The sequence below is a fragment of the Ambystoma mexicanum genome, chromosome 10, assembly GCF_040938575.1.
Source record: "Ambystoma mexicanum isolate Mex_15411 chromosome 10, UKY_AmexF1_1, whole genome shotgun sequence".
Lineage (NCBI taxonomy): Eukaryota > Metazoa > Chordata > Amphibia > Caudata > Ambystomatidae > Ambystoma > Ambystoma mexicanum.
The window spans coordinates 1,118,176,400-1,118,202,463 of record NC_090932.1 but is presented as its reverse complement, the minus strand read 5'-3'; the positions used below and the strand labels follow the sequence as shown (position 1 = coordinate 1,118,202,463).

Here is a 26,064-nt window from a genome sequence, read left to right as displayed (position 1 = left end):
GAGTTTGGGTGTGAGTATGAACAATCCTCTGGATCTAAAACCAACAGTTTTTTTAATTGATGTTGTTCTTCAAAGCTAGCAGAACAGAAAGAAGAGCAAAAGGTCACAGAGAGAAGTAGACATCAGTATTACTAACGATTAAAAAACTGGGCCATAAAATTGTCTCGGGCACCAATGAAAAGGGGGCCCACAGTTGCAAATAGCTATTCATTAATTTTGTGCCTCTTTTTGAATAGCTATCCAAGGTGGATTTAAAAAAAAAATTCGATGCAAATTGTTCTTTTTAAAGAATATTTATTCAGCAAAACTGTAAAAGCTACTATTCGCGTAGTGAATTAACTGATCAAACTGGAGCAAATTGTCCCAAAAAAGTGGGCCGCTTTGACCTGAAAAACTGGCCCACCCCAGCATTTTGTGTTTTTGGCTCGGTCATGGGCCTACTGCCCTATAGGCCATTCCGAGCCTGCTTCGATATCGTTTGAACTCGAGATCCCCAGTTTGTAAATCTTCTATCAGCTTTTCTAGCCACTCTAAAGAGGAGGCCTCTGAGCTGTTTTTTTGTTTCCTTCTGATCTTCTTCCAGGTATATGTGTTTGAACACATCTGAGCGAGAAGCTGGAGGTCAGGCATTTAAAGATCATATTCAAATCTTTAAACTAAATGTGTTCGTGTATCAGGATGCAATGAACACTTTTGTGGGCGTTGGCGACAAGGGCAAAGGTAGGTCTGAGGCCGTCTAGCTAGCCCAGCGGCTGTAAGACCGTCTAGCTAGCCCAGCGGCTGTAAGGCCGTCTAGCTACCCCAGCGGCTGTAAGGCCGTCTAGCTAGCCCAGCGGCTGTGAGGCCGTCTAGCTAGCCCAGCGGCTGTATTTTGAGCAGTCGTTGATTTGGCAACCAGCTGTTTTTTAAGGCTAAAATAAAGGAAGTGACAAACAAAATGACAGGCATTTGTTAATGGCAGCTCCCACCTCTGCAGCTAGAGGGCCTAATTCATGGAGTATTTTGCACTGTGCAAAGTGACTTTTCACTGGCGCAAAGTGACTTTGCACTGCCACCAAACCGATTCATGGTTGATTCTTGGAATTTCTTGCACGGTTCAAAGTGACTTTGCACTACTGAAAAGTGACTTTGCACTGCAGACACAAATCCTGATTCATGGAACTGTGCAAAGTGTATTTTTGACTGCAAAGTCAGAACAAAGTAATTTTGTACCTCAAAAATGACTAAGCACTAACTTTGCACTGACGTTGCACTGCACAAATACACTCTGCACAATGAATCAAGATTTGTGTGAGCAGTGCAAAGGCACTTTTCGGCAGTTCAAAGTAACTTTGAACCGTGCAGAAAATTCCAGGAATCGGGCCCTATATCTTTTATTGGACTCGCCGAAAATATTATGCTGACATGGTCGAATGCATAAGCTTTCAAAGTCGCGTGGACTTGGTTATCAGACGGTGGTCACGCAGTAAATTGAGCAACAAACACAGTGCTGAAAATATCTTTTACACTGAAAAAAGGAAGAAAGAGTGTTATAAGTCAACGGCTCAACCTAAGGAAGATTGAGTTTTAATATTGGTCAATTCTGGGTTTTTTTTGTCCTGTTTTCATTCACATAACTGTGTATTTTGTATTTGTGAAAAATCTTTTGACTATAACACAATAAAAAAATATCAAAAGGAAGAAAGAATATTTCATTTAAAACTCCATTGGCTGCAGGACATAGTATGCAAGGAATGAATATATGATATACGTTAATTATAACACGCTTAATACCCAGAGGTTTCTAAGCACGGACCCAGGAATCGAAACTGGGCTGATCCATGGTGTCTTGCTTCCAAGGTGAGCACGTTGCCCCTGAGCTATCCCCCTAAAGGTTATGTGGTATAAAAAATCCGCTGGAATACACATAAGTGTCCTTCCTTCCCAATTTACAGAGGGTAAAACATGCACGAGTACAGCGCAGCCCTTCTAGGAGGCTCCCTCCCTCCTGTTCCAGTAACCTGCCATCATCAGATGTACACTGGGACTGAATTTGGTTGGTCACTTGAAGAAGAGCTGTTGGCGGATACGCTTGGGTGCGTGACTTCCAGCCAGGACTATTGCTTGGCTAGCAGTTATGGACTGTACATGATCTTAATTTCTAGCGGACATGCACTTTAAACCATCATTTTTTGCGGAATTCTTTCATTAGAATGAGAAGGCGTTAGATGCAGCAGCATTTTTAACAGTCCTCCTTTTGAGTTGAATGCAGTATTTTCAGTTTATCCAACTGCCACATTATGCATTTTGTACGCGGCATCGCTTTAGACAACACATGAACTTTGTTCAATTGTTGAGAAGAATTAAGTTAAGCTAAGTGAACCTTGGAGGACCGTTGCCTCACATTTCGTAATAGAAATAAACAAATCACTCTTAACAGCCTGCAATGAAAAGATCAGCTCCTAATATAACCCTATAAAAGACTGTTCACCTGTTCTTAATTAGGAATCCCTTCGCCGGCTTTGGGTAGAATGTTAGTATTTAGGGTGCTGTAGTTAAACAATGGACTACTGATTAGAAGCCTTGTTTTGGTTGTGTTCAGTTACCGCCAGCCCTTGATCACACACTGCTGGTTTTAGCGCATGTCCTTCCTACCTACGGCTGTTAGATAGACCAGTTTATCATCAGCATAAGGCTGTAGATCTAATTCACACTGTTTAATAAGATTGGTGAGTAGGGTTATTTGTATGCTAAACATTGCTGGAAACAGCAATTGGCCCCTGGGGGACTCCACACAAATAAATGCATGAACTGGACTTACAATCCTTAGGTTCTGCTCATAGTTCTCGCTCAGGTAGAACACACTGCAGCAATGTAAGTAGTGTAACTCCAATCCTGCCCTCAGATGCCATTCAAGGCAGCAGGAGTAGATGGCCTACAGCAGGGTTGTCCAACTCCAGGCCTCAAAGGCCGAATCCTGACGAGTTTTCAGGATATCCCTCATTAATATTCATGAGAGAAAAATATGCATACATTTCGAACCATTAAATGCACATTTGTCTCATGAATATTAATGGGGGGTATCCGGAAAACTTGACATGTTTCTGGCCCTCGAGGCCTGAAGTTGGACAACCCTGCTCTACAGTATCAAATGTTGTGATCCAGACCATTTAAAGCACAGAGTGTTGCCTTCTCTGGAGCCCTAAAAATATTGTATACCAGCTAACACCTCCACATCTCCATGCGCATCCTTCCATTTTGCTTTGAGTGGTATCTAAATTCAACATTTAGATGCGTTTACCACTCGTCATTCCATATCCTTCTGAAGTTGTGACGGCTCTCTGTTGCCTGGAGGCTGGTAGCTCTAGCTTGGCAGGGCCAAGAGATGTTAGTGCCAAAGACATGATAATGATGTGTTATTTTATATAGCGCTTTTGCCTAAGCACTTTACAGAGAACATACATACAATATCACCCAGCGAAAGTTGGTATTCATTTATCGACCCCAGACAATAAAATGCTTAGTTGGCCTTGCTGGGGTTCGAACCTGCGACCTGCAGATCACACACAGATCACTGCGGCGAGCGTTCAACCCGCTGAGCTATCTTACCAGGAAATACATTGTGTAGGGTAGACACATTCCTATGTATAAGGCAGCATAAACTTCTTTTTCCAATGAATGTTTTCCTGAATTCTGAAGCGATGGTCCAAAATAGCAAGCTTGCCATCTACATGTTCTCACAGCAAGAAGACCAAGGCTGCTTCACTTGTGCTCCACTGCCATGTCCTTCTAGATATCATTTTCAGAACACCCACTCTACATGGGCTACTACTAACAGGTTTACCGAGCTCTGTTCTCTTGATGTTTGCTCCATCTCAGACACTCAGCTTGAACAGGACACCTCAAGCCTCTTTGTCTAGTTGGTTAATACTTAATTTGCCCTGTACCCAGCTAGACTCACGTTTGAACATCTTCATATGAGGAAGGGAGACAGGAAGTGCCAGAAACTGCCAGTCCTTCACAGCAGTGACTCTTGTAGTGGTAGATCTTAGACCCCTTTCGTCCAGATGAACTCCCTCCCACACCCTACACCTCTCTGTGTATTATGGCAAGACCGAGGGGAAAGGAGCGAGGCACCGTGATCTGGTGGGTGCACGAGAAGGGGGTCCGTAGGCACACAGGTGTGCCTGACTCCAAAAGCTTTTCTTGAAGATTCCTTCCAGGCAAGGAACGCTTCAGGTTAGGCCCTGTAACAGGGACTGAGGGGCGAGGCCCTGTGGTGGCTCACTTGTACATGTCTCTCCTGGATGGACCCATAGTCACTGACTGCCATGCGGAAGATGCAGCGAGAGCTGCAGGTTTGGCCCATAAAAGAACCCGTAATCTGAAGAAAGGGGGTTATGGGAGTCTCTCTACCAGCACAAACACAGCCCATTGACCTGTTCTTGGGTGGATTGCCCCCGGGAGAGTCTCAACCAAGTCTTAAAGAGATTCCCAGACCACCCCTTGTTTTCCATAATCTGAAGGTTCTGTAAAAAAATGCAGCCCGTTCTCACAGTCTCTGGTTTTGTCCAAAAATACACATAGGATTACATGAATTGTAAAACCCTCAAGTAGATATTTTCTTTGTACTGTGATTTAATGTGTGTCTACAATTATGTCTCTTTCGGTGTCGGAATGCCATCTTGCACTACGTTGAAGGAAAAATGAGAAAACCAGGTACATATCCATCCTATAAACATGTATTGCATTGTTTCTAAATACACATCACTAAGAAGTATTTTCATGATGATAATTTTGTAATTAACTTAACTAGATGGGAAACCTCCACCCAAACTTTGAAATACTATAACAATCCTTTTGTGTTACCAGGTTGTCCAACTCCGGACCTCGAGGGCCGGAATCTTGACCGGTTTTCAGGATATCCCTCATTAATATTCATGAGGAAAAATGTGCATACATTTAGAATCATTGTATGCAAGATCATCTCATGAATATTAATGAAGGGTATCCTGAAAACCCTGCATGGATTCAGCCCTCGAGACCTTGAGTTGGACGAGAGACATTACCTACATAATAAGACCATAAAGGATATATTATGTCGGTATGCCAATGCATACTCTGCACTGTAGGGTGAACCATTCCTACTGGCCACAACACAAGTCAGGATTAATGATTTTACATAACTCACAGCACCTCTCCTGGTTTTAAGTACTCTTCTGTGACACAATCCCTGGACTGTCCTACCAATTATGTTCTGTATAGATATGACCAAGCAGGCAATCTGCGCCCACTCATACATCATCGAAGACTTACCTGTCGATGCAGAGGACAGTAATGATGGCCACACTGGTGAACTGGTTGTTGAGGTCAATGGCTGTGACAGCACGGCAGAGGAAGTCACCGAAGATCCAGCCCTTTTCCTGGATCAGCTGGTGGATGATGAACGGCATGCCAACTAAGAAGAGAAGATCTGCCACAGCCAAGTTGAGGATGTATACATCGGAGACCAGCTTCTGCTTGCAGGTGAGCAAGATGGATATGACAAGGCCATTTGCTAGCACGCCACAGCCACAGATGAGAGCGTACACAACTGGGAGGACCAATGAGATGGTGTGACCCAGGTAGTCTTCTTCCACAAAAGCCCTGTCCAAATGCATTGGTGTGGTAGCCATGGAATCCGGGTCAAGCTCGCAGAACATCAGTGACAGGTTGGAGAGGTTGCGTTCGGAAGCTCTTGAGGAGAGGTTGAACCCCATGCTGAAGTCTTCTTTTCTGTCCAGCAAGGTGGCCACCAGCTCTATCGGATGAGGAGCTGTGGGAGGAAGTTCAGCCAATGGCCCCGGGAAGCTGGAGAAGTGGAGCATGGCCATCCTTTTCACAAGCTGTGGAGGAGACCAATAGCTGGAGGTGTTTCCATTTTCAGGTGGCACTGCTGGTCTCCACCATCTCCCCCGCCAACAGGGTGAAGTAGGGTGCATCATCAAGGCTCACCAGAGTCATCCCCCACTTCTTCAGTGTTTGTGGTCACCCAAAGCAGCATATCATAATAAGGCCTGCAAGCTGAGAGTGTAGTGTGCAAAAGTAAACAACAAATTGGCAGAGATGATAATCCTCTGCCTCCATCCACATCACATCAATGGAAAGATGATGTTTTGTCCCACTTATTAAGCTAGGCATGGCCAGACTGGCCCCATGGCCTTTTAAAAAAATATGTGCTCGTACTTTGTGCTATTTTCTTTTAAGGCTACATATAGTGAACACAATGTCTTATATTGAGGTGCTTATAGCAGTAGTATCCAGAGTTTGCCTCCCCTGAAATTTGCCATGTTGCATGATGTGTTCGATAAAACTCCCTTGGTTGGTGTAATTCTCACGAGGGAAATTCTAGATAGTGGATCCCAGGTTTTAAGGAGTTACCTCACAATTCTTTAGTGGCTGACATCATGTCACCAGATAAGACTGTGCATGCAGGAACATATTTTTGCTTGTGTGGACAGTACAGACCATCAGACATCTCCCAGTATCAAAATGTCCTAAATTTGCCAGGTGGACATACATTCCTTGGGCATTCCTTTTATCACTGATTACCAGGAGGATTGCAGATTAAGGCTGCGATGGAGGTGGGCCACTTTTATGTATACTGGGACAGTTGCTTCTTTCCCGTGCATGTTGCTTCATGTCCTACACTTTCCCAACGATCCATAGGTCCACGCAATATCCCTAGTTTTCAATCTTCGCAAAGAAAAATGCTGGTTTTTAGATGGATGTTTGTGTGAAAAATGCAAGCGTCCAAAATCACCGAAACAGTCTGTGTCCGTAGAGCCTTCCGGGAACTCAGAGCAATAGCAGTTTTGCGTTTGATAGACCTGTTCAATCCCTGTGCAGGGTTTAATCCTGGATACACCTGGGTCCTGCTGGGTGTTGATCTGGAGCATGCGGGCCCTATGCTGAACATCTAGTACATCAACTGTTGGAGGAGTTATTCCATTGTGATTTTCAATGTCCTTACTTAATATCTCTGGCCATGCTCTATGTATGGGGCAAACGCCTCATAATGTTCTGAGATATAGTAAGAGACAGCACTCTCTTGCTCTTTCCCCTCTGTTCAATTCCATTATAGTGTCCCCCGTTGCCGTGGATTCCTGGCCCTGTTGCGGCTGCAGGAAAAGAGGAGTTTCTGCATTGAATACCCGGACTCACCAAAGCAAGATCCCTTGAGCACTGCTTCTCTTGCAGGACGCCACGGGATCAGGATTGCACCTAGGTGTGCAAGACAAGAGGAAGAGGCCGGCTTCCAGCACTTTTTGGTCTCTGTGTCTTGGTCTCTCTCTGCATTCGCTTTTCTCAGGCTCTGAAATCAAGAGTTAAAAACACACATGAGATGAGCAAAGAGATGGAGGGAGTGGGTGATGCACAGGACATTCCCTGGAATTGAAATCCCACCCCAGTTTACCATTAGGGGGGCAGTGTGATATGTGAGGGGCCTAGATCATTAAGGAATCACAACTGAACACTACAATTGGCAACCTTTTCATCCACTTTCACAGGAGGACTGAACTGTCTGGAAATTGGGTTATTCCTCTGAAAGACAATGTGTCGAGGAAATGACTTGTTGGGATCCACTTGATAGCCTGCAACACTGTCACCAGGGACGTCCATTCATCAGAACACATTCTCAGACATGCATAAGACTGCCCTTTTCATAATTCTCCCACTTAAACATCTTTGAGCCCCAGCGTCACTGTTTCCCTCTTACAAATATGTGCTGATCTAAGTTGTTTTGTTGTCTTCTGTTGAATGCAGAGAGAATTCTGAGATAGCAAGCAGGGTGACCTAAAATCGCTATCTTGAATTCTAAATACGCTGTGACAAGGGCATCAAGGTGACTTAATAGCTCTGCATACAATGCTGAGGAAGCTGTGACAAAGCAGGCAGAGTGAACTAGGAGCTCTATCTAGAAATCCGAAGAGGCTGCAGCATGGCAGACAGTGTGACATAATAGGGCTATCTAAAATGCTAAAGATCTCTATCTATAACACTAATGAAGTTGTACCATGGCATTCAGGGTGACCTAAGAGCTCTATCTAGAATGCTGAGGAAGCTGTTACAAAGCAGGCAGAGTGAAGTGTTACAAAGCAGGCAGAGTGAAGTAGATGCTCTATCTATTTAGAATGCAAAGAAAGCTGTCGCAATGGATGCAGAGGGACCTAAGAGCTCTATTCAGAATGCCAAAGAAGCTGTGTCATGGCACACAGAGCGACCTAAGAGCGCTACATAGAATGTTAAAATTGCTCTATCATGGCAATCAGAGTGAACTAAGAGCTCTATCTAGAATGCTGAGGAAGCTGTGACAAAGCTGTCAGTGTGAACTAAAATATCCATCTAGAATGCTAAGGAATCTGTGGCATGGAAATCAGGGTGACCTAAGAGCTCTATCTAGAATGCCAAGCAGATTGCAACATGGCAGGTAGGGTGACCTAAAATCGCTATCTAAAATGATAAAGAACCTTTGATGTGGCAAGGTTGGTGGCCTAAGATCTCTACCTAGAACGCTTAGGAAGTTGCAACATGGCGGGCAGGATGATCAAAGAGATCTATCAAAAATGCTAAAGTCGCTGTGACATGGCAATCAGCGTGACCCAAGAGCTCTACCTAGAATGCTGAGGAAGCTGTGACAAAGCAGGGAACATGAACTAAAATATCTATCTAGAATTCTAAGGAAGTTGTGGCATGGCAATCAGGGTGACCTAAGAGCTCTATCTAGAATCCTGAGGAAACTGACTGTGACAAAGCAGGTAGACTGAACTAAAATATCCTTCTAGAATGCTAAGGAAGCTGTGGCATGGCAATCAGGGTGACATAAGAGCTCTATTATGTATGCTAAGGAAGTTGCAACATGCCAGGCATGGTGATCAAAGAGGTCTATCTAGAATGCTAAAGTTGCTGTGACATGGCAATCAGCGTGACCCAGCAGCTCTATCTAGAATGCCAAGCAGACTACAACATGGCAGGCTGGGTGACCTAAGAGCGCTATCTAAAATTATAAAGAACCTTTGATTTGGCAAAGTGGGTGGCCTAAAATCTCTATCTAGAACGCTATGGAAGTTGCAACATGGTGGTCAGGATGATAAAAGAGGTCTATCTAGAATGCTAAAGTCGCTGTGACATGGCAATCAGCGTGACCCAAGAGCTCTATCTAGAATGCCAAGCAGACTTCAACATGGCAGGCAGGGTGACCTAAGTGATCTGTCTAGAATGCAGAGGAAGCTGTGACAAAGCAGGCAGAGTGAACTAAAATATCTATCTAGAATGCTAAGGAAGCTGTGGCATGGCAATCAGGGTGACCTAAGATCTCTAGCTAGAATGCTAAGGAAGTTGCAACATGGCAGGCAGGGTGATCAAAGAGGCTTATCTAGAATGCTAAAGTTGATGTGACATGGCAATCAGCGTGATGAAGAGATCTAGCTAGAATGCCAAGCAGACTACAACATGGCAGGCAGGGTGACCTAAAAGTGCTATCTACAATCATAAAGAACCTTTTATTTGGCAAGATTGGCGGCCTAAGAGCTCTATCTAGAACGCTAAGGAAGTTGCTACATGGCGATGATCAAAGAGGTCTATCTAGAATGCTTAAGTCGTTGTGACATGGCAATCAGCGTAACCCAAGAGCTCTATCTAGAATGCTGAGGAAGCTGTGACAAAGCAGGCAGAGTATCCTAGGAACTCTAGCTAGAATGCCAAGCAGACTGCAACATGGTGGGCAGCATGACCTAAGAGCTCTTTCTAGAATACTGAGGAAGCTGTGACAATACAGGCAGAGTGAACTAAAATATATATCTAGAATGCTAAGGAAGCTGTCACAATGCATACAGAGGGACCTAAGAGCTCTATTCAGAATGCCAAAGAAGCTGTGTCATGGCAGGCAGGGCGAACAAAGAACTCTACATAGAATGTTAAAGTTTCTCTAAAATGGCAATCAGGGTGAACTAAGAGGTCTATCTAGAATGCCGAGGAAGCTGTGACAAAGCAGGCAGAGTGAACTAAAATATCTATCTAGAATGCTAAGGAAGCTGTGGCATGGCAATCAGGGTGACCTAAGAGCTCTATCTAGAATGCTAAGGAAGTTGAAACATGGCGGGCAGGGTGATCAAAGAGGTCTATCTACAATGCTAAAGTCGCTGTGACATGGCAATCAGCGTGACCCAAGAGCTCTAACTAGAATGCCAAGCAGACTGCAACATGGCAGGCAGGTTGACCTAAGAGCGCTATCTAAAATTATAAAGAACCTTTGATTTGGCAAGGTGGGTGGCCAAAGATCTCTATCTAGAACGCTAAGGAAGTTGCAACATGGCAGGCAGGACGATCAAAGAGGTATATCTAGAATGCTAAAGTCGCTGTGACATGACATGGCAATCAGCGTGACCCAAGTGCTCTATCTAGAATGCTGAGGAAGTTGTGACAGAGCAGGCAGAGTATCCAAGGAGCTCTATCTAGAATGCCAAGCAGACTGCAACATGGCGGGCAAGGTGATCAAAGAGATCTATCTAGAACGCAAAAGTCGCTGTGACATGGCAATCAGCGTGACCCAAGAGCTCTAACTAGAATTCCAAGCAGACTGCAACATGGCAGGCAGGTTGACCTAAGAGCGCTATCTAAAATTATAAAGAACCTTTGATTTGGCAAGGTGGGTGGCCAAAGATCTCTATCTAGAATGCTAAGGAAGTTGCAACATGGCAGGCAGGACGATCAAAGAGGTATATCTAGAATGCTAAAGTCGCTGTGACATGACATGGCAATCAGCGTGACCCAAGTGCTCTATCTAGAATGCTGAGGAAGTTGTGACAAAGCAGGCAGAGTATCCAAGGAGCTCTATCTAGAATGCCAAGCAGACTGAAACATGACAGGCAGCATGACCTAAGAGCTCTTTCTAGAATACTGAGGAAGCTGTGACAATACAGGCAGAGTGAACTAAAATATCTATCTAGAATGCTAAGGAAGCTGTCACAATGCATGCAGAGAGACCTAAGAGCTCTATTCAGAATGCCAAAGAAGCTGTGTCATGGCAGGTAGGGCGACCAAAGAACTCTACATGCAATGTTAAAGTTGCTCTAACATGGCAATCAAGGTGAACTAAGAGATCTATCTAGAATGCCGAGGAAGCTGTGACAAAGCAGGCAGAGTGAACTAAAATATCTATCTAGAATGCTAAGGAAGCTGTGGCATGGCAATCAGGGTGACCTAAGAGCTCTATCTAGAATGCTAAGGAAGTTACAACATGGCGGGCAGGGTGATCAAAGAGGTCTATCTAGAATGCTAAACTCGCTGTGACATGGCAATCAGCCTGACCCAAGAGCTCTATCTAGAATGCCCAGCAGACTGCAACATGGCAGGCTGGGTGACCTAAGAGCGCTATCTAAAATTATAAAGAACCATTGATTTGACAAGGTGGGTGGCCAAAGATCTCTGTCTAGAACGCTAAGGAAGTTGCAACATGGCAGGCAGGATGATCAAAGAGGTCTATCTAGAATGCTAAAGTCGCTGTGACATGACATGGCAATCAACGGGACCCAAGGGCTCTATCTACAATGCTGAAGAAGTTGTGACAAGGTAGGCAGAGTATCCAAGGAGCTCTATCTAGAATGCCAAGCAGACTGCAACATGGTGGGCAGCGTGACCTAAGAGCGCTATCTAGAATGCTGAGGAAACTGTGATTTGGCAAGGTGGGTGGCCTAAGATCTTCATCTAGAATGCTAAGCAGGTTGTAACATGGTGGGCAGGGTGATCAAGGAGCTCTGGAATGCAGCTGCCTCTGAGCTAAATACGCGATCTTACTGCACAGTTTATGCACGTTTCGACTTTTTGATGAAAACATTAAATGGTAACGTTGCCTTGTAATTGAATGCTTTAATGGGGCTACACTTTAAAACGCACTTTGATACACGTAATGCAGCCGCCTGGCCATGCAGGCTCCTGGCCGTTTTTCTGCTCGATTGGCCCATAGCAGAAATGGACTTAGTTCACGGGATTCTGAGCATCCCTGTGAGAGGGACTTTTTCAAAAGTGAATTGGGGAGGCGCATAGCACATGCCAGTGCCCATGAACAAATCGAATGGAAGGGCAAAACGCGTCAAATAAATGAGGACGTATTTATAAGTGCTGAGGTGGCTGTGGCGGTCGTGCTCCAGTGCCTCAAAGTAATTACTCTCTCTCTCTCTTGTTTGTAAGCCTGTGAGAATGAACGTCTTAAGCGGAAGTGCTATTTTTTATCCAAGTACCTTCCTGTTTATAGGCAGTGCCCACTGAAGACTCTGGAGGCACGTTCTGTGCAGAGCTGTACTTGATTCTGCACAGCATCAGTACCTCCATTTAACATCAGCCCTGCCACGCAAGAGCACCCATCCACAGGGGAGTAGGAGACACATACAATCTGGGGGCGGGGGGGGGGGGGGGTAGGGGAAGCATGGGACAACTTGGGGTCTTTGCTTTTTGAAATTTATTCATTGGGCCTCATTACGACCCAGGCGCTAATGGGTTAACGGCGCCGTGAAAGGCTGCAGCGCTGTTAACCTATTAGCGCCTAATTACGAGGTCCCTTTGCGGGACCCAACCTTAACGGCTGGTGTAGACCAGCCATTAAAGTAGGGACCTGCAAAGGGACCTTGGTGCTAATTACGGTGCCGCAATTTGCGGCACCGTACTTAGCGCCTTCCCCATTCCCATTGAGTCCTATGAGGCAAAAATGGGTATGGGGAAGGGCCATGGAGGAAGGGGGAATTACCGCCCCGCCAACCTTGTAATGGGGTGGTAATTCCCCCTTTCTCCATGGCGGAGTCCGTAACTTACCGGCATGGACCATGGTGCTAACAGCACCATGGTCTTCCGCCAGGGTCGTAATGAGGCCCATTGTGTTTTAGTCAAAGAACTCTACTTTTCACAAAATTAAAATTGAAATGGCACTACGTATATCATCACTGTATAAAACAAGAGAAAAGAAGAAAAGAAAACAGAAGAAAATCAAGAATAAAAGCAGTTCATGCTAGGGATCCGTCGTCGATTCTGCCTGAGCTCCGATTTACCCCCCCCCCCACCTTCCTTAGATGGATGGACTCGACACTGCGATTAGCAGCTATATGGGCTGGGAGGATAGCATTTGTTTTGGAAGCAAGATAACGCAGAGCAACACAGGTATGAATCCTAGTCCCACACTTAGAGACTGGTCTCCGGTATTGAGCATTTATTTATTTATTTATATATTGGATATTTATAAAGCGCTTATACTACAAAACAGTGTTTCAAAGTGCTACAAGGCAAAAAGGGAAGGGAGCAAGGGAACAAATAAATAATGGAAAAGCAATGCATAAGTAATAAACCAAACAGCGGTCCTACTAGGCTTAAGGATATTCGGAACGCACAAGTGCAGTGACAAAGAAGAGGGGTGGCTCTTCTCAGGGGAGAAGGTTCATAAAACAATCAATCATTTAGCAAGGGAAAAGGCACCTGTCCCAAATATGATAACAGCTGTAGTATTTAAGCGCTCTCAAAATTAGTAGGTCCAGTTGTGTTGGTCGGTTTGTCCATTGTTTGTGGGAACAGTGGTGTCCCCTGTTTCATGGTCCAACTCAATCATTATATCGTTTTATATGAAAGGCACCATTGATGTTGTTACCTCTTATTCACCAATCAGCCTAATATATATTGATGAAAAAATCTGTTGTCATCTCATACTGTCGGAATTAAAGAAGTGGATTGGGGAATATGTCATCCTGAATTGAATGCAGGGAGGATTCAGACCGAGGCTCTCCACATTCGACCACATGTTTGTGTTATGGCATCTGATTAACAAGGATGCCGCAGCAAAGAACATGCCTTTATATGTTGCATTTCTGAATTTTTCATCTGACTATGAGCTCATGGTAAGAAAGAAGCAATAACAATTACTTCCAGCGGGCCACTGTAGAATGCCAGCTTGTTAAGAGGCAGATCACCTATAAGTGGACTCCTGCAAAATAAAGGAGTTGCAGCCTTTTCTACCAACTGAAAGTTGCTCCTTTTTTGTGTGGGGGCAAGGAGACGTGTGTGTGTCTTGGAATGGAAGGATGTGGGGTTCAAAGGAAGAGGAAATCTTGCTTGTACCTCTGAGTAAGTCCTGTTATGGCAGTAGAGGGACCAGGTGTGTGATGTTGCTGCTTTCACTGTCCCTTATCGAAGCCTGGGAGGTCACAATCTTCATCAAACTTGATGGCTATAGGCTAGAAGTCCTGTTTTTTAAAAACTCTTATTGCACCAACAGGCCACCAGACTAGGAGGGCTATTATGCCAAGGTACAAAGCCAAAACACTCTAAGCCATGTTCAATACAGCCTTGCCACTCACGGCCTGTTTCACAAAACTTTGCACTCGAGCAAATTAGGAAATGACCTGAGCATCTTCAAATTCATCCTGCTACTTCCTACCTGATTTACAAAGCCCATAGCTGGAGAAAATCCCAAGCTGCCAGGAGCATCTCTGAGATGCCTTTGAGCAAAGTTTCACTTGGATGTAAGCATGTCAAAGATGTTCGAGGCAGCTCCAGATTTGCATCAATTTTAGGCTTTGTGAATACGTTATAAGGTAGCAGGAGCACACCTGTGTCACACTCACCTGAGTCTCTGCAGGAGCGATGGATGAGCCTCCCTTGACCCCTGAGTTCTCACTTCCCCTGTTTTCACCCAGAGGGATTCCTGTCAAATACAAGGTAAACACTCAGACCTGAATTCACCTGATTCCCCTGGGCCCTTCCCTTTACTTTAAGGTGTGCTGTGATGTCCCCTAAGGGCTTACCTTGATCTTTAGTAAGGTGTGCTCTCCATCCTGCATTTGCAGGGGCGCGATTCGCTGATATGAATGATGACAATGTCTGTTGGCTGAGTTCAGATGCCACACGCTGTTATATGCCTTTACAGCGAGGCTGAGTGTTCAAGGCGCCAGTTTCTTCACTGGCTAGAAAGTCTTTTCCACAAGTGAACGTTGCACGGAGAATGTTTAGTGTCCTGAATTGTCCGTATTGTCTTTGTTTGCCAAGGCATTTTGTGAGTGAGTAGCGCTGCGTTCAGAAGTCAGCTGTTGGTAGGTAATTGCAGCACCTCAAATTCGAGCGCGCATGGTAATGTCTCTCCTCTTTCTTCCCTTGCAGGAGTGGATACGTGATATTAGCGCCTCGAGTCCGTGTTCAGCGCTACCGAAGACTTGGTGGTCTGGTAAGTTTGCACGGAGACATTGGTAAGTATACACTGCGTTATGAGAGGGAGCGCAGTGCAATAGTCCCTGCGTTATTAGGGCGAGCGCAATGACTAATGTCTCTTCTTTCTTTTGCAGGGGTTTGTGCGCTCGTACAACTGACCTGGATACCAGCGTCGCGGGAACAGTCGGTGAGTATGCGCAGCGTTATTGAAGTGCGAGTGCTAACGCTGTTCTTCTTTGTTCTTACAGGTGCCGGTGTTGAAGTCCCCTCTTGACCGGTGATAGCCGCGGCGTGGAGAAAACACAGAGTACCTGTAAGCTGAAGCAGAAGGATCTGAAGCAGGTAAACAGAAGTAGAATGTTCCAGAGTAGGTAATCTGAAGCAGGATGATCCGGAGCAGGTAAACTGAAGCAGGATGATCCAGAGCACGGCACGTGTGTTGCTGATGCAGCTCACAGTAAGCAACAAGAAGCACTGGAAGAATCTTGTGTGTTGCTTATATAGCCAGCCACACCCAAACACTAGAGAGCTCATGGATTGTCATGCACTTCCTGTTTGGCAACAGGAAGTGGTAATCAGGAAGTCACTACAAACACTAGGAAGGAAGCAAAGGAGGGATCTGCTATGGGCTCTTTGTGTGCCTATGCCAGGCCTGCCAAGCCTCCACCCAGCTTGCCCCAACTATCTGCCTGATACCCATGACACATGTGATGCCTAGCACATCTTTAGATGTTCTCCAGTGAAAATATTCCTGAATCGTGCCCTCAGCGCCTAGTAAGGATCAATGGTCAGTGCCTGTCAAGGATACCTACACCTCTTCCAAAGCATGGAAAACACATGAATAAAAGATGGCAATGGGAGGGCCACAAACCCCGGACTTCACTGCATTAGCCACACTCCACCCATGGATGCTGACATTTTAAATCTCCCATCACTTGGTCATTCAAAATGCCACAGCCAGACTGGAAGCTGGAGGGAAACTAGGTCATCCGTCTCTGCCAATCTGCCTGGTCCACCAATGCAGACACAGAATAGAATCAAAACAACTCAACACTTGAAGAAAACATATATGCATTTCCTTTCCTTAACCCATAGAAATCTGCTTCAGAATCTTAGAATAGGCTGCACATCGATAGGCGGGGTGGTGGGGGAGTTGTATTGGGTTTTCGGGACGGTAGCAGAGTACCTCCTCACATGTATCCCCACTGAAGGAAACCTCCTTACCTTCAACAAGTTCAAAACTACCCACGAACTGACCTGCCACCCCTCCGGTCAGAAAGAGCAGTAAGGGGGTGCGGATCAGTTGTTTCATTTGTTCGCTCGTTCGTTCGTCCGTTTGTTCGTTCGTTCATTAATTAATTTTTTCATCCATGCATTCCTTCATTCTCTCCCAAAGAGGGTAAGTCAATTGAATAACTGTCACAAAGAAATAAGAAATGATAAACCTGCACTGCTTGACACCATTACCACTGTGCTTGTGCGACACATCATTTGGACAGACCGGTGGATAGGGTAATCGATTGTCTGATTCACAGTGTTGTGTTTGGACCCTGGAATGTCTGGCTCTGTCTAGTAGAATGCTAGTGAGGGAGAGCCCGCTGGGCCCAAGGGATCCCTGAATCTGTACAATAGCATACCTGGGAGGGGAGAGGCTAGCGGACGGGTTGACTCCCTAAGTATGCAGTGGAGCATGCCTGGATCCCCCCTGCTTGGTTTGCCCCTGGCCTCCCAGAGTGTGTATGGGATCAGGCCTTGGAGGTACAGCCTTGATGTTCATTGTATGCCCTGAATCTGTATTATCAGATGCCTGGTTTACCCCTGGTGTCCCTCAATCTGTACAGGAGCATGCCTGGCAGGGACAGCCTTGCATATCTCTGGACTCCTGAATCACGATAGAGGAACAGCTGCGTGGGCCCCATGGTACATGGTACATGCCCGGCAAGGATAGCCTGTCTGTATCGTTGACTCCCTGAATCTGTAAGGTAGTCTGTCTAGAACGGTCATGCTGGGTGGTCAGGGCTCTCTAGGTTTGGTAGCATCCAGCTAAAGACAGGAATGCGGGCCGTGGATGCACTGCCCTTCTCTGTGTGGTCCTTGATTGGACAGACAGACTGGATGGTGCATGGCATACTTGTATGCCTGTGGCTGCCCGTTTGTGAGGTACATGCCTAGTGATGTCAGAATCCACATATTTGTAATGTATATTGGGCTTGGGAGAAGAAACACCTGCCAGTGACTCAAGGCTCTCTTGGATTTCACAGCTGTAAGGGGCATTTTCCCTTCACCTGCACTCTTGTTGCTGTGATTTTCTGCTTGATAACTTGCTGGACAGAAAATGGTACAATTGGGCCTGTCTACCTTTTATCTTGGGTGTCAGCGCGCAACGAGGCATTAATGCATGAAGGGACGAGGGAAATGCTCAGGTGTGAAAGGAGACGGTAGGATTGGGTCAAATTGGCAAATATGTGCATTGATACTCTGCTAGACATCATCGGGACACTATATTTTAAGACTACAGTGCAGATCCGATTTGCTGGCCTGTGTGTGTGTGTAATGTCGTGTCGGGGACAAGGATTATCATCTATGGATGAGAAAGCCGTGGTACCCAGCAATTTATTATATGCAAGTGACAAAGAAAGTGTATGCAGTGGTTTCTATCTCTGAGAGGGGCGAAGGGAGGGCAATACATCTTTCAGCTTCCTACAGAAATCATGGCATCCTTCATCAGGGTCAACAAACACTTCGGCAAATGGATCTGTAGGGACCCAAACATGGGTTCTTTGTGCTGTGGTGGCACGGATAGCTGTGTTACAGCAGCCCTTTAATTATTTATTTTTCTGTGTGTTTGATGAAACGCTAACACTGTTTTCATTGTAGTTCCACTACTTTATGATTCAAGCCAATGTGTGAAAAGTAGGTTTTTCTTTTAATGCAGGAATTCATGCATGCACAAAATACATGCTTCTCTGATAGCATAATTCGGTCTTTGTCAGACTTTTTCAATGGTCCTCAAAGCCAATATATCAGCACTGTTTTTATTATTAGTAATGAGAGGTAACAGCACGTGGCTGCAGTGGCCCCAAATGAAATGTAAATTTTGATGAAATGGTCAAAAGATTTTGGTAAAAAAGCTAAATGTTTGAAAGCATATGACGAAATCATTTGTTCACAGCTGTATTGCTTTCTAGGAAATGAACAAACAAATGTACACTTTAAAATGAACACTTACATTGAAATGGGTCAATGATACAAAAAAACTGTTAAGGGTGCTGCCGGTGCGTAATCCCCAGTTTCCTCTTTTTCCTTTTCCCCTGTCTGCATTGCTTTACCTATTTCATATCAAACACAAGTCAACCATGTTTCTGGTTATTTTATTGCTATTTGTTCAGTTTCGTAAATGTTTAATTTACAAATGTTACTTTTTTAAATAGAGGTGGGAAGCCACAGATTTCATTGGAAGAGACCGGCCATGAGGCCTTGCTTGACTCAAAGAGCAAAATGCGTACTGATTGAGCGAAATATGCATATCTTGCTGTCTGCCTCTGCATCCTCAAACAGAAAACCTATACCCGCCCCTCTGCCTCCTCAACCCCTCACAACAACAACCCAATACGTGCCATCTTCCTCCCTACCCCCACAACAGGTGTCGAGCCCTGCTGGGCAGATAGAACAGTCGTTTCCTAACTTTCCTGTTTGAGAAGCATGTGTGTTAGGAAACAACTGTTGTATCTGCCGAGCAGGGCCCGACACGACATCGGACACACAGGACACTTCACTTTCCTTAGGTAGCTGTCAAGTAGTCTCTGTCTCTCTCCCTCCTCGATAATCAAACGCTGTCAGTCATGTAGCCTGCAGACAGTCTGCAGAAGAACTTTTATTTTTGCACGCTGGCGGCTGCAGCCTGCAGACATTTTTATACGCTACATGATGCAACTGCAGACAATGCTGTGCAGAGACACAGTGCGCTGCACTGTGCAGGACACAACAAACACTTACATATTCTGGGGGGATAAATGCCATTATATCCCCCCCACTTAAAAATGTGGGTGGGATTTGTCCACCCTATAATCCCATGTCCAATGCCCATGCCCATCCATCTTCACTCTTTCTGATCTAACGGCTGTCAGAAGCAACACTCCTGTGCTGACAGTGCCAGTGTTCGATGAGTCCAGAAATTACCCAGGGCCAGCTTCAGTCGAGGCAGGGCCTTGTCAGCAAAACAAAAAATGCGGCACCCTCCTCCTCTCCCCGTGCTCCCCATGTCATGCGGGGAGGTACATTTTTCAATAGGCGCCAATGCAAAAGCATCAGCACCCTGTTGTTATTAAATGCGCTCTACTCCTGAGAGCGGGGCACATTTAATTTCAATAGGGCACCTGCTGCGCCTTCTCCCACCATTTTTTCACATACTTGAACGGACAATGGAGCACTCTCTCGTGCATATTATGTTACAGTAAAGCAAAGAAGTGCGTGTGGACCACTAACACTGTCCCTCAACAGAAGCGCACCCTGACCCTGTCAGGAGGTGCTGTCTCTAGGCTTACAGTGGTGTGCCGCATATCTATAAGGGAAAGAGGGAGAAAGTTATCCCTACTAAACAATGTGGCACCATAAAGGAGCTTAGTTACTAAAAATCCAGAGGAAGCGCCCCCACATGACAGGTAAACATGAATAACCATGTCTTGTGTATGTTCACAAGCTACACATTGCCTGGGGGAATTTCACATAACCTTATTAACCAGCTAGTCAATATGTTCTCAGAGCATATATATTGGTCACTCCTGAATATTAAGAATAGGTCCCTCATGGGGGATCTGGATAAAATGCTCACAAATGACCTGTTACCACGAACATGTGTAAGCTATATGAAAGACATGTATCCTAGCGAGACTCAAGGATATCGTCAGTAACATTGGGTCGACTGGTTTCGATGACTGGGATTACTGATGACATCTTCTTCAGGACCTGGTCATTCAAACTTCGGCATTGCTCTATTTGGAATTTGCAAATCCGGATTAGGCAAATACCCCCGTCTCCTATGGAAAGGGGAGACAATAAATCAAACCCTTGGGCTTTAATAACGTTCCAAGGTAAGTCAGAGGGGTACAGATATGGTCATTCTCATACGATTAATGCTTGCATCTAATTGCTGTGACAATCAATCTGTCATAATTGTGGACTTTCGAAAAGAAACTCCCTCTTAGTTATGTACTCAAAATAAAGACCTTGAAAGACTCCTCCGAGCTGGTGTGGCGGGGGGCCAATGGTGGGGGGCTAACTCTAGAGTATGTGGACACCCCGGTGCACAAATAAACTAGAAATTAAAGACTCAAGCAATTTCATTAAAAAAGGCAGACGAGAGGTAGGGCGGAAATTTACCAGGACAGAAGGATCTAGTGAGGGTTTCTTTAGAAGAGGGATCACCAATGCATGCTTAAGGTCAGGAGGAATAACACATGATTGCCAAGAGTGGTTAACTGCCTGGGAAACCCACAACGCAATAGATGGCATGACATCTTTACAGATGGCCACTAGGATGGAATGAAGTGGGCAAGCAGATTTTAGTTTGGCAGTAGCCAACAGTATGTCCTCAGAGGAAAAAGAAGGAAAAGACGACCAGGAACTGGCCAGAATAGATACTGATAGGGCAGGAGCATATCTGGCAGTCTTTAAAATGGCCAGAGTGATTTGATAATGAACAGATATGATTTTGGTATTAGAAAAGGTGGATAGGGAGTCACACTACTCCTGAGATGGGTTAATGCCGACCCGCTCGGCTGAAGGGGAGGATAAGGCCTGAATAACCTCAAATAATTCTCTGGTCTGATTAAGAACTGATTCAACTTTACCTGAATAGAACTTCTTTTTAGCTATGTTAATAGCATTATGATATGCCGGATTGGCTGAACGAAGTCGCATACGGTGGTCCAGAAGGTGCAACTTCCTCCACTTCCATTCGGCCTGCCTCCGTTTCAGCCACAATGCTTTTAGATCTTCATCATACCAGGGTTCTGAGTGACGGGCTCTCTGTTTACACAATTTAAGGGGTGCAAGACGGTCTGCTGTGGAAGAGAATAGTAGAGCAAAAGAGGATAAATCCACAGGGTGCGATGCTATGAAGCCAGTGGATCTCTCCTTCACCACCTCAGCTATGGTGTCCGAGCGCTAATACCATTTCAAGATCTTAGGTTTAGCGAGAATTACAGCCTTCACAGCTACCACAATCGTGAACGGAACAAAAAAAAATGATCTGCCCATTCCAGCTCCTGTGCCGGATCGGAATCACCAGCCTGGGGGATGCGAAGGTCAGGTCCAAAGTGTTCTCCTTATGATGGGTGGGCCCAGCAACAAGTTGCTGGAGATCCAGGTCCATAAATTCTCTTGGCATTCCAAGAAGCCAAAGAGCAACCAGAGGAAGGAAGTCGTAACCCCTGGTATTTGGGAACATTGTACTAATGTTTTTGAATATTGAGCTGAAAGCCAAGAGAAGGGAGTCATTCTCTTGGCATTACAAGAAGCCTAAGAGAGGCCAGGGAAAGAGGGTCATACCACCTGGTATTTGGGAACATTGTGTTAACATTTGTAAAGATTTTGACAAAGGCCAAGAGAGGGGAATCATTCTCTTAACATTACAAGAGGCCTGAGAAGAGAGCATACCCCCTGGCATTGTGAGCTCTGCACACCTGAGAAAGACCAGGGGAAGAAAAGCATATCCCCCTGGTGTTTGCGAACATTGTGAAAATTCTAAGAAAGGCCAGTAGAGGGGTTCTATGTCATATTTCCGCATTTTAAAGTCTTAATACAAAAAAGACGTTTTTTTTGGCCATTTTTGTACCGACTTTAAAATGTGGAAATAATACATACAGCCCTCTCCTTCCCCATCCCCACCTCTCCCGCTCATTCTCTCGTTCATCAGGGGTTTAACCCCCAACCACTAATTTCCACCCCCACAACCTCCCTCCTGCCTCAAAACAAGCATCCTCCCCACACAGAAACATACACACACACACTGACACACATACATACAAAGACTCACCTCTTCCTCCCGCGATGGCTGCGCTGGGGCTCACAGAGCCTGTCAGCCTCTGCGCACTCGTGTGTGGTAGGGGCCTGACAGTTCGATTTAGAAAGACCATTCTGTGCAGTCAAGGAGCAGTCTTTCTAAATGGGTCTTTTTTCTTTTTGGAAAAAAGAAAACATTCTTTTGACGTAACACCAGTAGAAGGGAGTCATTCCCCTGGTATTTTTGAATATTGTGAAAAGCCTGTGAAAGACCAAGGGAAGGGAGTCATTCGTTTGCTATCAAGATTTGGAGTTGAAACTTTGCTTTAAATTAGAACTGAGACTTTTCAATCTGTAACTTTTGTTGTGCCTTTGAGAAGAACTGCAACCTGGTGAAGGAAGTCATTCCCTCAGGAAATAGTATTTTCCGACTACTGGCAAGGTGGTCCGCTCTACAGAAGAAAGAAGCCATTCTTCTGCATTAGGAAATCTCGCCAAACTTTTAGTTGAGTTAGTTAAAAGTGTAAGCGATGGAAATAAGCTTTTGACATAGGACGGTGACCTAAATCATTTCAACAGACTCCCTGACACTGAGGCAGGGAAACCCCTCTTAGCATTAGGGATAGTTAGGGTATTTCTCTCCTTCATTTTCACAAAATAAAAGCTTATTACCACAACAATGCCACCTGTATGCCAGTCTCCTCCTTCCAGACCATGACATTTCCCTTTCACATAAGGGTATTTCGAAGTACAAAATCAGTGTACCAGACTGTACTTCTTGGAATGGTAACCTTGTATCAGAAAATGATGTATATGATTATTTTAAGTTTTGATATTGGGCTTTTCTCAGTAAGAAAGGTGTATTGTTTTTATGATGACTACACTATATAGTGCATGTCACTATTAGCAATGATCATCACAACATTTTAAAAACAACCATATTAGAATGTTTGTACAAATAACAAAATATCTTTTTAAATATCATCTTTCTCCAAGAAAACACACAATATTCTCCCTCAGAAATTCCTTCTTTCTTGGAGCGGGTCATGCTTAGATTAAAACCAACAGTTTGTTTCTTCTGTGAGCAGTAAGACAATGGGCCTCATTACACGTATGGCTGAAAGGCAACAACGGTGCCAGTATCGCTACTGGCACCGTTGCTACCATACCGCCATGCTACGAGTTCTGCTCGTGGGTGCCCTTGAAGCCACCAGGCTGACCTGGTGGCCGTACCGGCACCGGTGAGCAGAACATGAAGGTAGCACCGGTACCGTTATTAACGTTACCGGTGCTACCACCCTCCCCATTCTCATTGAACCCTATGGGGCTCAAATGGGAATGGGGCTGTACCGGGCCAGGCACCCGCGAAAGGGCAATTACCGGGTTCGGCTGGTCTGGAATAGCGCAGTAATTGCCCATTCGCGAGTGCCAGACCCGGATGCGAGTTTAGAAGTAGCCTTGCCGGCTTTACCGGCAAGGCTACCTCCAACCTTGTAATGAGGCCCAATATCTAATTTGGCCTGCTGGCCAGCAGTTGGCTGGTAGTGCCATACCTTTTTTTCTTACACTATGTACAAACACTAATAATTAACAAACAATTAAATGTACACAGTTGTACACCTTGAAGCCTGGTTGTCTGGTCTGTGAGAATCCCAGCATCCCAAATCCCCCAAACAACCACCAAAGAGCCTATATGCTTCCTCTTTACATCCCCCATTACAGACAATGGTCCTCAACACGAGTTCGGCGGTAGCCCTTAAATGCGGTGGTAAGGGTGTTACTGCCACATTTACTGCTCCGCCATTCTCGAGTCTGGCGTGTTTAACCCCAGCTCCGAGCTGGGGATAAACACGCCAGACAAATTCCCATTTTAGGCGCAATTACCGCATGGTAATCGAGCTGAAAATGTCCCATTGGGTGCAATGGGGAATGGGGAGTAATGTTTAGCGCCCAACCCGTGCTCCGGCAGTACGACCGCTGGATGGGTGGGCGCTAACCTAAATAAAGTTGTGCGGTATCCCAAAGTGCTGTGAGTGGGATGGCGTCATTCCTGCAGAACACACAACTGATGACAAGGCCTGGCTTCAAATAAAAAGCTGTCCCTAACCCGGGGGATGCCTCTCTCTCCACTCTCATTCTACTTTTAACCATAAAAACACTTAGCACCACTGCCCTTCAAGATATCCCTGATCCCACAGCTTCCAGCATTGGCTGGGGCTTCTCTTGCAAACGCGCAGCTGACAACCCGGCTCTCACTCAGAGACGTAGCTACGGAGGGGGACTGAGGCAGACAGCCACAGCAACACCGACGGAGCAGCGAGAGAGAAAGGGAGAGTAAGTGCTATGCTGACATATGGTATGCCGGGTACAGCTAGTGCATTCATAAATCTAATACATTTAGGGGCCGATTCATGGAATTCTTTGCACGGTTCAAAGTGACTTTGCACTGCTGAAAAGCGACTTTGCACTGCCAACACAACCCCTGATTCATGGAACTGTGCAAAGAGCTTCTAAGTAAATAAACTAGACCATCTACATGGAAAATAGTTTAATGTTGGAGTCCCTAAGTGAAGGGACGCTCCACTTTAGTTTCTGAGTCCACACATCAATGACAACAAAGAGGCCACTCTCAGAGACACAGGTTGTAGTATTATTGAAGGGGGATAAGGTCCTAACAGAACTGAAGGATATTCTTACCCAAGCAGTTCTGCGGATCTGGGGATATTGGGATTGGAGTCCCATGGCGATAGTGACCCTGAGGGTGGGATATTGAATTCAGTTAGAGGTTGTCCAGAAGGGCCACACCATCTGATAGTTAATGATTTGATACAGTGGGTTCTGGTGTCAGCTCTGACACAATCACAAACCAGTAGGATTGCCACATTCTCCCAGCTTGGTGCTGGCTGTTCATGGGTTGACTATGAAGCTGGGTCCTGTGGTTGACCTTGGTTGAGGTGCTCCTTGATGTCCTATGGCCAGTGGCTGGGGGGCGGGGAGAGCTCCCAGGTGCATCATTTGCTCCCTAGAGGGCTGCTTTGGAGGCATGGCATTGGAGGCTGTTCTAGGTAGCACAATGACACCACTGAATATGTGCATGGCCAGCGTCCCCAATGCACACTGCTTCAATGTTTAATCCCACCCTAATGCCTTTTTACAGTGAGTGCACGCCATGGAGCACCCCGTCTCTGCATATGCTTGCCCTTGGGAAGCGTAACATAGGGGGTCATTCCGAGGATGGAGGTAAGGTAAAAACGATGCCAGGAAAGGATTACCGGCATCGCTTACCGCTACAGGCTATTTTGACCAACCAGACCGCTATTTACAGCATCGTACTTTACGATGCCATAAATAGCGGTCCAGGCACGGGTACGCCACACAACATGCCGGCATTACCATCATGCCGTAAACCGGAGCTGATCACAAGCCATGCGGACATGCAAATAACGGCCTACTGAAGGCCAAAAAGTACCTTACCGGCATGGAGTAAATACCGGCATCTCAGAGAAGGTGTTAAGAGCCCTGAGCAGTGTTTCCAAGAGCCACAGGTGCACACAATCAGCACAGTTGGAGGCAATGGAGACTGGCACAGCACAAAAGGAGCACACCCACACACCACACCCCCACCCACACCAAGATGATACCAATAGTAGTAGCATTACTGGAGCTGGAGGCCCTGCTTGCAAGGCAGCTACAACAACAACAACAGCAACAACAACCACAGCCCACACCACAGAGGATACACAGGAGGAGAAGGAGGGTTAGACAGGCCCAGCATGCCCCACCAGTGCAGCCACCGTTACCACGCTGGCAGCCCCAATCCCTCGCATCAGAGCTACCCCCTTCAACCTAACACTAGAGCAG

At 45.7% G+C, this 26,064-nt stretch overlaps 1 protein-coding gene across 2 annotated transcripts in view; it reads right to left on the bottom strand.

The window, feature by feature from the left end:
• LOC138492047 (melanin-concentrating hormone receptor 1-like) overlaps positions 1–26,064 on the bottom strand; it is a 370,693-nt gene that overhangs the window by 247,727 nt on the left and 96,902 nt on the right. For both annotated transcript variants that reach the window (XM_069618973.1, XM_069618974.1), the window contains exon 2: positions 5,296–7,333. In XM_069618973.1, the coding sequence (XP_069475074.1) occupies positions 5,296–5,963 (668 nt within the window). In that variant the 5' untranslated portion in view covers positions 5,964–7,333. The remainder of the gene's footprint in view (positions 1–5,295; positions 7,334–26,064) is intronic.